This window comes from Hippocampus guttulatus, chromosome 2 (assembly GCF_054856545.1).
Source record: "Hippocampus guttulatus isolate MCC_2025c chromosome 2, RoL_Hgut_1.0, whole genome shotgun sequence".
Classification (NCBI taxonomy): Eukaryota; Metazoa; Chordata; class Actinopteri; order Syngnathiformes; family Syngnathidae; genus Hippocampus; species Hippocampus guttulatus.
In genome coordinates, this window is record NC_141262.1 from 33,487,579 (window position 1) to 33,503,663 (window position 16,085).

A 16,085-nucleotide genomic window follows, 5' to 3' on the forward strand; every position below is an offset into this window, starting at 1 on the left:
CGCTCATCGGCCACCCACCGCATGTAAGCTCTTGAAAATACTCAAACGCCCTTTGAGGTGGAAGATAACATGCTAATCGGTGACACAAATGAGACGTAGGTTCTTTGCCTTTTGGTCCAACAAGACAGGTGGGCACTGATGTCATCTGTATTTTGATTTGATTTGGGTGTAAACTGGAACATTCTCACAACACCATGATTTTATTTTGGTCACTTTCGACAACACAACACATTTCAAAGCGGTTAAATGTGAACGTAACCAACATGCGAATGCAAACTACACCATCCCAGTCCTATTTTATGAGATTGTGCCACATGCACCAAGAATTTTGTGGCCTCTGAGTGTTTGTCTCCCGCATGAATGAAGAGGTACAGTAATTTCCTACCAAATGGAGCCCTTGTCACTCCAAAAGAAATGAAAAGGAATCCACTGTTTACAGAGGTGTCATCGGAATAGATATGAATGGCTTCAGTCTGCAACGTAAGAATCAAGTCCAACAGCCCTGGATATATGCTGTCCCAACTTCCAAGTTTAGAATTTGGCCTCATTTCAAGGGATCGTTTGGTTTGGGAGGCAGTTGTACCTTCTTGGATTGAGTGAAATACGTGGAAGGTGAAAACCAAGGTCAAGGTATATGCAGTGCGAGACTGCGCCCCAAAGTTCCCGCCACAACTGTAAAAAAAAATATGACTGTGATCATTTTTTACCAGTAATGAATTGTTAATTTAACAAAAGGAGGAAGACCTGAGTGAGGAGCATTTTCGCCTGAAGAGAGCGCATCACAGAAGTATTCACTCATTTACATGTTAATTCATGTGATCATTTACAGTCCAATCTGTTGGGGGACACGGCTGGCGGTAGGTGCAAGAAGAAGCGTGCGTCTGATGATGCTGACAAAATGGAGTCATCAAGACATCAAGAGTTTTTTTTTGTTGTTTTTTTTCATCGATCTTTTCAAAAACCAAAATCATCAACACTTATGTGGATATCAAATGTACAAACATGATGAGTATTCATGACTCAGAAAGGACGAATGTTTTTTAGTTTTTTTAATAAGGTGCCTCATCGACTTTTTATGAACCCACGATGCAGAAATACGGTACTAACGCTGCACATGAGCTCATGAGGAAGAGCGTTTTTATTATTTTGCTTGCGCTCAACTACTTCACTGTGCTCCAGAAGCAAGCCGGAGTTGACCCCCTCCAGCAGCAGCAGATGCAGCCTCAAGACTTCACTGATCTGTTTTGCTGAGCCGTGACAGAAACGCAGTAATGAAAGTTCACTTTATAATGTCATTTACACCTTAGCAGATGTTTAGAAATGATTGCTTGCAGCAATTTAGCAGCAGTAGCCTGGAGGGAAGACTTTAACTCACCATTAGAGAGTCCACCAAACAGGAGAAAAAAAAACATGCATCAGACTCCGAGAATCAGGCTAATGAACATTCAACTCTTTTTCTGTCGTATGAATTGCACAAATATATACAGGTATGGGGGTGTGCATCTCCCCAATAAAAGACAATTCCTATCTCAATAGAAGGGGGTGACATGATTCGATTTTAGAGTGGAACGATTCTATTTGGTTCGACTTATGGTGCAGCTCAGTTTGAGAGGATATGATGCACTGAGTTTCTTGTTGTCATTTGGCATAAATATGAATTAACTTGTTAGCATTGTCATTGTGGTGTTCCTTTCAAAGATGTATCCCTCCAAAAAAGGGCGATTCAAGATCTATATCAATATTTTCAAATTTCAAATGGAATGATGCAATTCATTTTCATTCTGTGCACTTGGATCTTTAAAATCTAAACCAAGTTTCCGATTAAAATCTTTTTTTTTTGGGTTACACACACACACACACACACACACTTATGCTGCATTGATTGCGTCGCATTGCGAAGCTAGGATCGGTTTACGTTTCTCATCGTGGAAATTTGATTTGGATCTATGGAAGCTCTCAGTTTCTTGGCCTGATTGCTGGGAAGTTCTCGCTTCATTTCACCTCTCCGTTGAGGCGGTGCTGTATAAATAGACACACTTAAAATAGTGTTTGTCTCTCAGAGGAGCTTCTCAAGAGAGGACCAATGACCAAATTTCCAACAATGAGATATAGGCCAGACTGTTACTGGGCTCGGATTGGATATGTGGAATCCCTTCACTTTTGAACTAGAGTGTCATTTTATGACTTAAATTGTCTCAAACATCTTTTTTTGTGAGGCGGGGGGGGATAAGAATTTTTCCTCCTGCTGACGAACCTTCGATTTGTTGTTGTGATCCATTTACTCCGACAGCCCTCATTTGTTCTGACTGTGTCTGTGTGTGAGTGTGCGCGCGTGTGTGCGTGTGCGAATGACAGCTTTGATAGTTTGTGTGTGAGCCGACAAACTTCATCCCCGGCCTGAGTTCTCGAGTTGTCCCAATTATGTTGTTCGCGAACAGACATGTTTTCCCTGCAGACGTTTGTGTTTTCAAGGTGCTAATGAATCATGACTACTTTTCCTTCCATAACTGTGAGAAAATAAGTTGCCACTCGTCAGGTCGAACCGCTGCTATACAGCAAAATTGTTGGACAGTATTTGGAACATTCACTGTTTGATCACATTTGGAAATACAGTAGTCACTACCAGTGCTCAAAAACACCGCAACGGTCGGATTTGCACTATATTAGCATCATGGTCCCTATTTGTGCACCATCCCCCAACAGTTAAAATGATTTCTACCTGGGTACATCATGACGATAATTTCATTGTGATCTTGGGGCATTAGCCACTAAACTAGTTGTGCACCCATTTTCAAGACATTATCAGGTGGGGTTTCCATTTCACATTCCACTTAGCGAGCAGCCACAGATGCACAACTGTCTTCTCCTCATCATATTATGGCATACGCAGTCTTTGCCTCACCATTCGATATCTCTTTTTGGTGAGTTTGGTCAATAAAATGCAGGTGCACGGCTATAGATAGTGGCACCTCAAATTATCCTTAAAGGGGAACTAAACTCAAACAGAACCAGAATGTGAAAATGCATGATTAATGTTGTGTTTGTGGAATAAGAAACACAGATCCTGAGCTCCCTGTCGGTTTGACGCGAGCACGTGAGTGCTGAATAAACAATATCGGGGTATGTTCCTCAGTGACTCAAGTGATTGTTGCACTGCCAGGTTACAGGTGCTGCTTAACTGGCAGAAAGGGGCAAAAGGAAATGAGACAACTCATGGTGGAGTAAAATGGCAGCTGAAAAGAGTTTAACCCAGATGGCCGTTTTTTTGTGTGTCCCTTGAGTGGTGAAGCACTTCAAGCAGTAAGGACTTGCTTGCAATTGTCATCTGATTAAAACCTCATCTATTTTTACATCTCCAGGCAGTCAAAGTCCTCTTTCAAATAGAGTACTTTAAGGACAAGGTGCTTGTGAATCAAAAAAAAAGATATTCGATTGAACTGATGAAGCTGTTTGATACGTTGGAAAAGCTTTCCTCCAAAACACGTTTTGTCAACATTTCGAGGAAACTAAATTGCCATGGTAGTATGAATATTGAGTACATGAGACAGTTAATTTGGCACGGATGATAGTATCCCCTGAGGTCCTCAGTTTGACGGCACATTGTCAACATCAAACTATCTTTTTAGATTGAAAATCAAATATCAAAGAGTTGTCAAAACAACGAGGACCTTCCAGAATGAATGGTTCCGGATTTAGTCTTATTAGTGCGTTTAATGAAGTTAATTTGTAGGCCAAGGTGAAAGATCTCATTATCCTTCATCATTAGAGGTCTAGTCTAAGATGTGGATCCCTACTTCTTGCAGTCTCCATGGCAATAATAATAATAATAATAGATTTTATTTATAAGCGCCTTTCAAGACACCCAAGGACACTTTACAATAACAAAAAACACAAAACAATACGGGTTGAGCAGCGGCAGCCAAAACGCGCCAGCGTTCACTCAACCCGAAAGTCAGAAAGAAACAAGGGAGGGATTTTTTCTGCAAATGTAAGCAACAGACCAATGTATATCTCAAGACACCACTGTAGAGTCATTACATGGAATTTAATTCATATAATTCTTGACTACAACCAAAATAAGCTCAAGTTTGCGTGTTAGCAAATGCTCCTAATGTGACATTTGCAAAAATAGTGCAATACAGTGCAAAATGGAGGAGGGAAGCACATAGCAGGCGTGCCAGAAAGGCTCCAGGACTTGTATCACAAGTAGGAGGTTTCAAAGCCAATTAACAAGGTCTCTGTTTTCAGGAAGGCCAAAAGCTCAAACAGCACGTCATCAAAGACACCCTGCGAGAGTTGTGGCAGGGCAGCTAACTCACGGCTGGTCACAGTTGCAGGCCAATAAGAAGCTCTTACAAAACAAAACGGTTGGATTTGAAATGTATCTGTTGTGATACCAGTCCTGGAACTGTGCTGACACTTCTAACTAAAGGTACCGGTAGCTAATGCAGGGAAATTAACCCCTCATTTAAACCTTTTTGAAGTTTATTAAAAACATGAATCTGCTTCGTAGATATCCCACAGACTAGCGACCCATCCGTGGTATCCCGCGTCGCCACAAGTCCATTGCGATAGGTCCTCACACAAGACCCTTAACATGCTAGGTGGTTAAAAAACAAAAGTTATATGCACTCATTTCTCCCATTTGTCACCCACTTGCCCAACATTTTCTCCCTTCCAGACATGCGCATCTGTCCGTTCAAAAAAAGTTGATGTGGGGATTCATTCTGTTGAGATGAAAGCCATGAGACACAGACAGACCCCTTATAACATGCAGCGCTATGTCCGCTGACTGAAGGGCACATTGCTCACATTTCAAATGGAGAATTCAATTGAAAGGTTTGCTTCAACTTTAACTTTCTGGCTCATGAGTGAATGAGATTTTATTGACAGGATTCTGCGCAGAGAATACTTTTTTTCTTTTGTATCAACTACATGTGAATACTAAAAAGCTGATAGTGAACTGAAACTCTGTAGAATAAATTGACAGAGAATGAAAAATGAATGGGAGACTTTAAAAAATGAAAACAAAATAATGGTGAATTATGGTATAAACATAACACTGTATTTGTTGGCGGTATGCAAATCTCATTTTCTTTGGTAAATGTCAAACTGACAATTGACGTTGCTCCCCGTGATGTTATTCAGTGTTACCAGGCATTCGTGTCTGAGCACCCTATATTTAGCAGTCGTTCCAATTCCCAACTCACAGTGCAATAATTAATTCAATTAAATGGCATATGAGTGTATGCTACCAATTATAATCAATTGTGCATATTCATTACATTTCAAAGCTTTGCTAGACACCATTTTATGGACTATTATGGTGATTAATTATTATTCGTATGCTTGACAAAAGGATTGCAAGAAAAAAAAAAGCCGGTAAAGCTGTGTTGCTAGTGGTTTTCAGAACATATTCTCTGCCGCAAGTAACTGTATCTAAAAAAGCCCCAAAAAAATGGTACTGGATGACAAATCCCCTTCTTCCTTCTCCTCGTCCTCCTCCTAGTCTTCCTCCTCCTCCTCATTGTGAAGTCACACAGGCCTCAATGCAATCAGGCCAAGTGACAGAATGAATGCCAGTTTACATTTGATTCTGTAAAGTTCCGGAATAATCCTGGACAGGTGGACCCCACAAATGTAGACCGAGATGAAAATAATCTTACAGAGAAAAAAAAAATGCTTACAGAGAAAAAAAATTGCATAAAACCGACAAAGTACAAATCAGATCCCTTAGCGAACAAAGCCAGAAGAATACGTAACATCCAAAGAAATAATGAAAATTGCTTGTCACCAAAAGAAAAGAAAAATCCAATCGTGAGAAAGAATGAGCAACACAAAATTAACAAGAACACTACCAACAACACAAGACAAACCACGGCATGGACATAACAGCGTGAGAAAGACTCGACCATCTAGATAATAAGCATGGACGGCGACCAAGGCAAGTAATCCGATGGTAAATTGTCAGTGTGGCAGTCCTGAAGTAGACCACTGATGGTAATACAGTACATGACAGGTGAAGGAAAACGTCAGCGGAAAACGCCTTTAACTCCCACCCGAAACAGACACCAAAAGCAAACAGGAACATGACAGACTCTCACATATATGTGGAACAAGGAGAAAAACACATTCATTTAAAATGACTGTCACATTATTGGGAGGGGGAAAAAAATAAGTTCAAGCAAATTTATGGTTCAATTATAGTTGCCGTGGCAGAAGGTCAGCAAATACAACCATCAATCAGTAAAACTTTTGCAACTTTTTTTTTAATGAGCTGTGTGTGTGAAACTTGCAAAATGCATGTCAGCGGGTGGTATAACCACAATGTTTCTGCTGTATATATGACAATTTATGCACTATTTCCATCCATCCATCCATTGTCAAATCTAATGCTTGGTTTCCTATTAAATTCAATGTAAGATGTCTTCCTTCAAATGTGGATATCAAAATTCTTGTCTCCTTATGCAACATGACCTTTTGAGGGCCAACTCGGTCCCCCGAGAGTTTGCGCTATTTTAACCTGGGATTTCCTACGAGCGAGTGGAATGTGTGGGCGACTCTTTTTTTTTTTTCAGATGAGAGGTGCAGGGTCATGTGTGGATGCGTGGGAGCAACAGGACGCTGTTGGGTTCTAAGTATACCCACTCATGCACAATATCCAAAATTGTGATTCAGAGGACTCTAACCAAACTAGATCTGGAACAGTTCTCATTTTATTAAAACACAATTATATCTTAGTAAAATCCCTAATCTATGTCAATCATTAATTAATACAGAAAATGTTAAAGGCGTTATTTGTACAGTGAAGAAAAAAAAAACATTTTATTCCACTAGTCTACAGCCAGATGAATCCGCTTGTACGAGTGCTTAACGCCATCTAGCGGTCACTTAATTTGGCTGCCACACAGAAATTAATCTGCTACATTTTAATTTCAAATCTCTTACTTTTTTCAGTAAGAATCACCACAGAATTGAAATATATGAAGCAAAACGCATTTATTTCTTAAAACTATCTGCTGTGTAATTTACCTATGAAGGTAAATTTAAACAGCAAATCCCAGGAGACAGTTACCATGACAACAGTACACAGAAACCCGCCGAAGCCTTGCTCGTTTTCTAATTCCTGATTTTCTCGACATTTTTCTCTTGTTGCAAAAGTTAAGGAGTTTCTTCACCGTACAGCAGGTTGGATTCAAATCATTTTGAAGCAACGCGTGAGCGTTGTGTCGTGTGATTTAATTCTAACGAGTTGCGTAATCGAAATGTGACCAAGATAACGCCACTGAACAGCTTTCTGAGCACCATCTCCAGTGATTTAATGCGTTGATGATTTCGTAAATGTTTGGTTGATCATCCATTTTACATCTGTCAAATTAGGCGGATCTTTTCCGATTCATGCAAATCATTTTTCTGTTTTTTAACAGATTTTGTTCAACTACATCCATCTGAATTATTATTATTAGTCGTAGTAGTAGTAGAAGAAGCAGTCATGGTTGTAATATTATTAGCATAACCCACAAATATTTGCATGGATTCTGTTTATTGAATTTGAGATTTAGTTTGATCATGTTTAAACTGTATAGAAAGAATTCTGTCTTTCCAAAACAACGACATTGATGACAACAATGTATGCATTGTATTCCCTAGGTTCCCCTGGTGGGATTCAATAATGATTCAATAATTTTCTTCACTAACTCCAGTGGGCAATAATGCATCAAAATTGGATATTTTGCTAACAGTTTGCAAAAATATTAGAAGCCTTTAGCTTAGTTTGATGCCGTTTCATTTCTAGCCTTGTACAAATTATTCAATCATCCTTTTTCTGTACTGCTTATCCTCACTAGATCACCGGTGAACTTGACCCTATCCCAGCTGACCTCGGGCGAGAGACTGGGTACACCCTGGACCAGTCGCCAACCAATAGCCGATATTGCTAAATTATAATCAGTTTGAAATATCTGTGGCTACATGCCATCGTCACAATCCAGTAAGTTTTGGGCAAAACATTTAATATTGAATTCACAACAAAAGCACATTACATTTTTTTTCAACAGCAGAGGTTGCTGAGATTTCCTCAGACAGTCTCGTATCGGAACAGAACAGTGTCACCAAATTCAGCAAAGCAGGTACACTGGTGTATGTGTCTTGTGGTTCACGCAGAAAAATAAATATAAAAAATGTTTGTCCAGATATTTTCTGCACTGTATTGTATGTCTGTAGATGTGAGGAGGAGAAGGGTGAGGAAGGAGCCATTAAACTTACCAGATGGGGAAAGCATTCTTCTCCAAAGTTCGGTTGAAAAAGATGACCGACAAAAGGTGTGTGTCTGTTCGTGCATACAATTGTTCAGTTTTATACCTTGTTACTTATCTTGTTCTCCATGCACAGGAGATGCGCAACTTCCTGCCTCTCCCACTTCACGAGAAGAAATATTACTCTGCTCGAATGATGGCTGAGCAGAAGAAAGAGCTTTTCAGGCAGCTGAAGGAGGATGAAGAAGAGGAGCCGGAAAAAGGCAAAGTGAAGACGCTTAGGCAAGCCAAGAGGCAGCCAACACTCCAAATACAAACACCCGCAAGACATCAGTTGAAGACTGCTTTGTTGAAACAAAGTAAGTGGAAACCGATTAGAAATGACAACTTTACTACATCTTCACAACTCACATTTGAATTCATTTACTTATGTGTCTTATTTATTCCTAGCAAACATAGTGAGAGAATGTAAACATGACTTAATCTCCATGGAGCGGCAGAAGGCAGTGTTGGAGGTAAATAAATGCAGGAATTACTCTCATAGTTTGGTAGGAGCTACGGTGGCAGCGATGATAGCAAGATCATTTTTCTCAGTTCAGAGGTTTACTATGACTAATGTTGTTTGAAAAACTAAATTGATAAAATGGTGACACGGAGATGACGAATGCCGTGTCCTCAGTGCCTCTTCCGCTGCCACAACTCTTGTCCTTACGGGTGTCAGACTGTGCAGAGAACTGCTGTGTAGCCGCGATTATAGCGGAAATTTACGATTGAAGCATCTGCCCAGCATAAATACACTTTAGAATGATTTGTACATTTTAAACTGAGATTTGTTCAAGAATTAAACGTGCATTTCACTGTCCTCAGTTTGCCGTCATGTGGAGTCAGTCACCTCAAACAATCCTCCCTCCCACCTCCCCTTTTCCTCAGATATCGCTGATGACAAAAAGATCGGAGATTTGCAAGATGAACAAAGCTATCACCAAAGAGGAGAGACGCCTGAAGGAGTTGGAGGAGGTCATTGAGAAGGACAATCAGAGCTTTGCGGCGTTCCTGAGGGAGAATGAGAAGAAGTCTTTGGAGGCCCAAACATTGTAAAAACAATCAAGATACACGACTATTCACAAAAAGTTTGGGTTAGCTGAAATTGCAGGATGAACCTAAAATGCACTATAATCTTTACAGGCAAACTGAAATTGACTGTTGATGACTGAAGGTTGTTTCTGTTGTCAGTTTTGAACGAGAGGCTAAGTCCAATGAGGAGAAAACTGCTGAGATCCAGAAGTTGACTTCTGAAATAGCAACGATAAGAAGGTTACCCTTTTTTGCTGTATATTAAAAAACAACAACAACAACTCGGTGTGATTATGGTAGTCTGAAAATATATGCATCTAAATCAAGTCTTCTCTCATTAGTGAAGTTGGCAACTATGAAGAAATCCTCCAAGAGTACAAGAGATACAGGGAGCTTCTCTTTCAGCTGTCTCCTCCAGAGTGGCAGGAAGCCCAGAGGGCAAAGCTTCTCAACAATGTCCATCTGGATAAGAACCCTGAGGAGGACTCAACTTTCAAGCAAAGTAAAAAAAATACCTTCCCGGACGCTCTCAACGATGCGACCAAAGTACAAATAAAATAGGTGACTACAGCAACATCATTATTGCAGTTTTTTTTTCTTTGTTTGTTTTTTTTGTGCTATTGTGCACACAGGACAGGAAAGCAACATTGCAGGTGCCCGGCCCAGACAGTTCTCTGCAGAGAGCGCCAGGTCTTCACCGCACACAGTGTTCTACATACCATTACTTCGAAATAATTGTGATTTTTATTATTTTTTTTTTTTAAATAAACATTCTTTCCTAAATATTTTCTTTAGGACTACAAAACTGTATGAAGCAGATAGCGACTGTACAGAAATTGAGGTCAGTTTTATTGAAATTAACTGCGGTTTACTGTTCTACTCATTTACAATGTTGCATCCATGCAGGATAATCCGGAGTTGTACTTCACTGATCCCAAGCAACTTATTGAGCTGATGACAGAGCTAACTGAGCAGAACTTATCCTTGATCAAGAACTCTACGAGGGCCGAGGAGACACTGGAGGAGCTCACACAGTCTATGGAGGAAGTCAGGAAGAGGACGTAAGCATAAGCATTCTGGGTATTGGTCTAAAAAGCTTACCATTGATTACGGCCTTATCTTTATCTTAAAAGATATTTCACATTTTAAAATAGCTTCCAGGTGTGTGAAAATCAATTCTGTCACATTATTTAATCAAAATACAAGAATTAAGAAATGTATTTCCTTACTTGCAAAACCTATCCAGAGTTTTTAACACCCCTAGCGAGTGGACCCATATCCCCACCCACACAGACACTGTTAGCTAACGCTAATCTCTGCTAACACTGCAACTTCAATAACGTACTTCTTGGTTTGGACATGATGTTGCTTCCGACACCGCTTCAAAGCAGCACTTACACCACAGGTGTCAAAGTCAAGGCCCGAGGGCCACATCCGGCCCACCACATCATTTTACGTGGCCCGCGAAAGCAGTTCATTTGTCAACTTCCATGATGCTTGCTAAAAATCTGTACCGAAATGTCAAATTGTCATGTTTAATAAATAACCTTGAGCTTCTGCAATAATTTTGTTACCCTGTTAACACTCTCTCAAACAATAATTGAACAAAATATACAGTAGTTGATTTGAGTCTTTTCAAAACTGGTAATCTATCAATTTGTTGTGTACAAGTAATAATATATAAACATTTATTTAGTTTCACTGCTGCAACGGCCCACCGAGGGAAGACGTAAGTCCAAAGTGGCCCGCGACAAAAATGAGTTTGACACCCCTGACTTACACATTGTGGAAATTTTGGCCAGCTTATCCGCCAAACCATTGGCTGAGAAACACTGTGCGTTTTTCTTTTATAATAGAAATTAGCTCCACTGTCACAAAAATGCAGAATGTTTCGCTCATTCACACATTTTTAGAAATGTGATGATAGCAAACAATTTACTTGGTACAGTACTTTATTTTCACCTTTGCTTGCTGGGCAGGCGCTCCAGAGATCCAACTATTTGTGTACCGGTATATATTTAATGGCGAAGTGAAGACACAAATATTCTTCACAACATGCTCTGTAGCCCCATTAGTCTAAACATGGCATTCTGATTGTTATTGCATTTGTGGAATATGAATTATGCAGTAAACCCACCCATTTTTATCCATGGATAAAAATTTGTGCATCTTGCTGCTTTATAATTCTATGAAGGGAATGCCATCCCTTACGAAAAAGTAGTATGTGTGAAGTATCCTCGTATATAAGTATATAAAGTATACCTTTTCATCCTAAATCAGAACAAATTAAGTAAATAAAGTAAGAGTATACTCTTTCTGTCTGTACAGTATACTTTTCAGTACAAGCCAAGCATACTTCTGCAAAGTTTATAAAAATATAATACTGTATTTTCAAAGTACACTTATATAGTATACTGCCTCCAATTTAGTATAAAAAGTTTACTTATACAGTAGTTTACTTGAATAAACTACTTTCTGCTAAGGGGTGTTTAGGCTGGTGGGGGCTTCTAGAGCATATTGGTGTAAATAACATTTTTGCCTTGACTTCAACCTTAAAAGTCAATTTTATGTAATATGTCCTTCTTAAGTGAAAAGGAGAAGGAACTTCTGACCCGGCAAATAGACGACATGAACAAGCAAATTGAGGAAGAGAGAACAAGAGCATCAAAGCTGAAAAAGAAGGTTCAGCTCCATGTCTTGCTGAACACAGAAGATGAGGTGAGGAAATGGAAAGTATTTTTTGCCGCATTTTGTGGGATGTAGAGTCAGAAATCACATTTCACCACAACAGAAAAAAACTTTTGTTCTGACTAATTTTAGCGCTATTTTTGGGCAAAACTGAGTTCATTGTTCACACAAGTCTTTTGCTTCATCTGGGGCCTTGTTTAGTACAGCTCACTCTACACCCAGGAAAACGAGTATTAATGCAATGCCGTATTCTGGACAGTCTTTCAGTTTTGTGCTCTTTTTATGTCCAAGATGTTCATAAGGCCTTAAAAAATCTAAATCTTTAAAAAACCTACGGAAACACTTTTTTTTAGATCCTTACTTCTTCAAGTTCCCTGCTGATTTCATACCAAAGCCAATTGCACATACTTTACTGGGTTTTTCTTTTAATGTAAAAAAGCGTCTTTTGACCTGATTTAGACTATGGTGATTTTTTATACATGTATCCCTCTGTACAGTCTATCTCCATCCAATTCATACCTCTTACCATGCATCCCTGAGCTTCATTACGAATTGTAAAGCTCTGACTCACCATTGTGAGTGGCACACTCAGGTTGGATGGCCTTTGTTGGTGACCCGCAGCCTCATTCGCGAGCACACCTTCATAAGGCAATCCTTGGGCAGCCTCCCCCCATATCTTTGTGTTTTTATCAGGCAGAGAAATACCAAACAGTATTTACTGGACAGAAATTGGGAGACTCCAGACCCTGAGCCTGGAATCTCCTGCAGAATGACTTAAAGCTCAAGGAACTTGTGTCAGGGTTTGCGGAAGGTTCCGGACACAATTGGACGATAGAAACAGGAAATCCGAACAAATTGACAGAAACAAAGGTTACAAGACCGACAAAGGACACTGTACACACAGGGAACAGTTAACAACCAAAAATGCTTGCAAAAGGCAAAGGAGTGCGGGGGTGGAGCAGAATATAAATGGAAGGTTACATTTCTTGGATCTGCCCGCTTTATGTCATCGCAGGATGACATGATGAGGGCGCTTGGGGAGAAGGTCTCAGAAGTGTACAGGTGCTGTGTGGGTGATGGGTCGAGCAGCCATAGTACCTTGGAGAAGCTGGCCAGCATTGAGAAGCAGATGTCTTTACTGCTGCACTGCCTTGAGGACATCCCCAAGGCAAGTTTGGAAACGATGCAAAAGATCAAAGACAGCGAGAGGAGGACCAGGTATGTCTTTTGTAAGTAACCGTGATCTGCAGCCATGCCTTGAACAAAATAGATATATAGATATAGTCTAGAAATTTACATTAAGTCAACCTTTTATTTTACTTGAATACATTACACACAATCATGTTTTTTGGGTTCAATTATGTTTTTCTGAGGCAACGTGAAGAAAAGTTGAGATTGCAAAGAGAGAAACAAATAGAAAGGATGAAGAGGTACTTGGAGAGGTCCCTTTCTGACACCAAGAAAACAGTAAGTCATTTGAATTTTGCCATACATCTTTTTTTAAATCTTTTTCACTAGTTATACCTTAACACATATTGTTTCAGTGGAATTATTGTGGAGTCATCCTTTGCTACGTCGCAGTTCACTTTTTGCAGGCTCAGTGCATCTTGGATTTTTTTTTTCATTTTACTTATATTGCGGATTATTCGCTATGTCGCGGGACTTTGTGGTGATCAATTTTCCACACCAACTGTTACTGCAGACTAACATAACAGTAAGTGTGAGCCAGGTGGAAAAAAAGCGTTCTAAAAGACAGAGGTCATCCAAAGTTGGGGAACATTTCACACATGATGAAAGAATCTTAACGTGCCGATTGCTGTGGATTAAGGTACACTGCTGCACGTCTCCAGTGAAGTACCCTACCATTGCTAGTTAGAACGAATAGTTGACGGGTGATTGGAATAATGAGAGGATGGATCTAGCTGCTCATTCTCTTTCAATCGCTTTCTTGAAGAATTGGGTAACAATGTCCAAGAGACGCACGTTCTGAGTCACGCACATTTAACGTCACACATTTTAAAATGTAGAATGTAACAATGGCAACTCCATTTGGATAAAACAATACTTTCCCCTCACATACATGTACATTGTGTTGATAGGCATGAAGCATTTGTCTGCTGCCACGTCAATCTAATCAGCCCGGGGCCCTCAGAATCAGTAGTTCCAGCTCATGTAAATTAAACTATAGTGTAGAGGTAAGATCGGGCCTTAAAATGTCAATCATTGGTTCGGGTTCGGGTCGGGTCGGGCTTCTCTCTCGCTGCCTTTTTTTTTTTCGAGGCCGTCAATAGTTTTGGCCACGAGAGACCGTGGTTCGCAAAAAAAACAGAAGTCGCCTTATCACAACACGTACTGTACTAAACTCTTGCAATGACAATTCAAAGAACTCCTTCCTGTCTCTGTCTATGATCCATCCATCATTATTCTTTTTTGTCTCTCTGCTTCTCTCTCATATAGTGTCGCGCTAGATTCTTAAGGACGTACTGCTGCGGTGGTTTACGGCCCAATTTTCAACCCGTCAAAATGACGGACGGCCTTACATTTTCCCCGTCCACTCTTAAAAAAAATCCATCAATGATGGAAATTGTCGGTTAATGTAACCTCTTCAGAAACAGAAATATAAAAGATGTAAATGTTTATACAGTCTTGTTTAACTTAGATTTCGTTCCAAAACAAAGGCTTTGTTATCAGAAATCACCCCTCCTCCTCCCAAGTCCTCACAAATAAAATATGAAATGTCGGGTTTGCTTCGGGCCTGGGCCTGCAAATCAAGTTAAGTGATCGGGCTCGGGCCGGGTCGGGCTTAAATACCCTCGGGCCGGTTCGGGTCGGGCTAGATTTTTTAGCTCTACTATGGTGGCATTGGGAATTTTTCTTCAACCAATCAGATTTCAAATTCTAGCTTCCTGCTGCAACAAAATCAGCAAAGAGTATTTATTTCTATCCACTGATTGGTTGGTCGGAGCAAGCCAAGTTTGAATAGCAAAAAATGCCTGTCTATTGTGATATGCACACATCAATATATTGAACAATCGTCATTTCTGATGAATAATTTTTTTTATTTAATTCCTGTATGTTTTGTCTTGTTATTGTACTGTATAATTATTTGATTCTGAACTGCTACAGAAGATGGATACGTGGGAAAGTTGCATGCGGTGTTTTCTATAATATTAGGTTTCTATCAATGCGATGAGATAGTGGTTGTATAAGGAGGTGGATTAAGTCAGGTAAATCCCCATCGAAAGCCCAGGCACCAAATGCTAGGCCCACGACTGACAATATCAGATGGTAAATGTTGCTAGAAATGCTCAATAAGTATGATGTCATAAGATCATTTTTTTCTGAGAATAAGACATAATTTAAGTTAAAACTGAGCTCTTCTCTTTCAGAATGGACGTAAACTAATGCCCAGATGCATGCCTACTGCTCAGAAGGTCACAGTCAAAAAAGTGCAAGGTGCTCCAACTGATGATGGCTTGAATGACTACTTCTTCACACCTTTAGATGGTATTGACTGAAGAACAAAACAGAAACTGTGCAATGCTTGATTTGACTGGAAAAAATACTGAGCATTAGTAAAAATACATGCAGCTTAATCTTGCAGCACACTATTCACGTCTCATTATTGTGTGCGTGTGTGTGTGTGTGTGTGTAGGTGGTGGTGGGGGTGTGGGGTTGACCGTGTTTGGGTTTGTAGACGGATATGGGTCTTGCACTAGCTTTTAGATTGATTGCAAAATAAATAATAAATATTTTCCTGATGAAATATTCAAACTGCAGTATTGTTAGTTTTTATTTGTGCAGTGCAAGTCTGTGGGAAAATTCATTTCTTGTCAGTGATGCAGTCTTCATCACTGAAAACTATTAAAACTGCTAAAACTGATCTTCCTAAACTACTACCTCTCTGACCGTGTGAAGAAATTACTATAAATGTTTTGCTGAGTGTGTGAGCTATTTGTTGCATTGTAACAAAGCGCTTTCCAGAACAGTTAAGGAGAGAGAGAGAGAGAGAGAGAGAGAGAGAGAGAGAGAGAGAGAGAGAGAGTGAGAGAGAGAGACTTATAAGAA

The 16,085-nt window shown here is 39.8% G+C and overlaps 1 protein-coding gene across 4 annotated transcripts; it reads left to right on the forward strand.

Annotated features, from left to right (window-relative positions):
* Nucleotides 1-7,097: 7,097 nt before the first annotated feature.
* On the forward strand, nt 7,098-15,592 carry cfap100 (cilia and flagella associated protein 100). 4 transcript variants are annotated; one of them, XM_086106065.1, is made up of 16 exons: nt 7,098-7,188; nt 7,848-7,990; nt 8,058-8,129; nt 8,224-8,321; nt 8,392-8,614; nt 8,706-8,770; nt 9,186-9,349; nt 9,489-9,569; nt 9,671-9,831; nt 9,962-10,019; nt 10,125-10,170; nt 10,236-10,390; nt 11,918-12,047; nt 13,033-13,235; nt 13,391-13,484; nt 15,407-15,592. In XM_086106065.1, exons 2-16 carry the CDS (start codon nt 7,972-7,974, stop codon nt 15,533-15,535), a joined length of 1,698 nt encoding a protein of 565 aa, XP_085962191.1. In that variant the 5' UTR covers nt 7,098-7,188; nt 7,848-7,971; the 3' UTR covers nt 15,536-15,592. The 4 variants fall into 4 exon arrangements, 3 of the variants coding, with proteins under 3 accessions (XP_085962191.1, XP_085962188.1, XP_085962189.1); XR_015100310.1 differs by having other exon boundaries at nt 9,962-10,170; nt 13,033-13,246; nt 15,407-15,555; XM_086106062.1 differs by having other exon boundaries at nt 9,962-10,170.
* The last annotated feature ends 493 nt before the right edge of the window (nt 15,593-16,085 follow it).

What these genes read in the sequence shown, in the direction of transcription:
- cfap100 (XM_086106062.1), top strand. An exon ending in GACTGCTTTGTTGAAACAAA is followed by an intron (nt 8,615 to 8,705) that starts GTAAGTGGAAAC and finishes ATTTATTCCTAG; the next exon opens with CAAACATAGTGAGAGAATGT. An exon ending in TCTTTGGAGGCCCAAACATT is followed by an intron (nt 9,350 to 9,488) that starts GTAAAAACAATC and finishes TTCTGTTGTCAG; the next exon opens with TTTTGAACGAGAGGCTAAGT.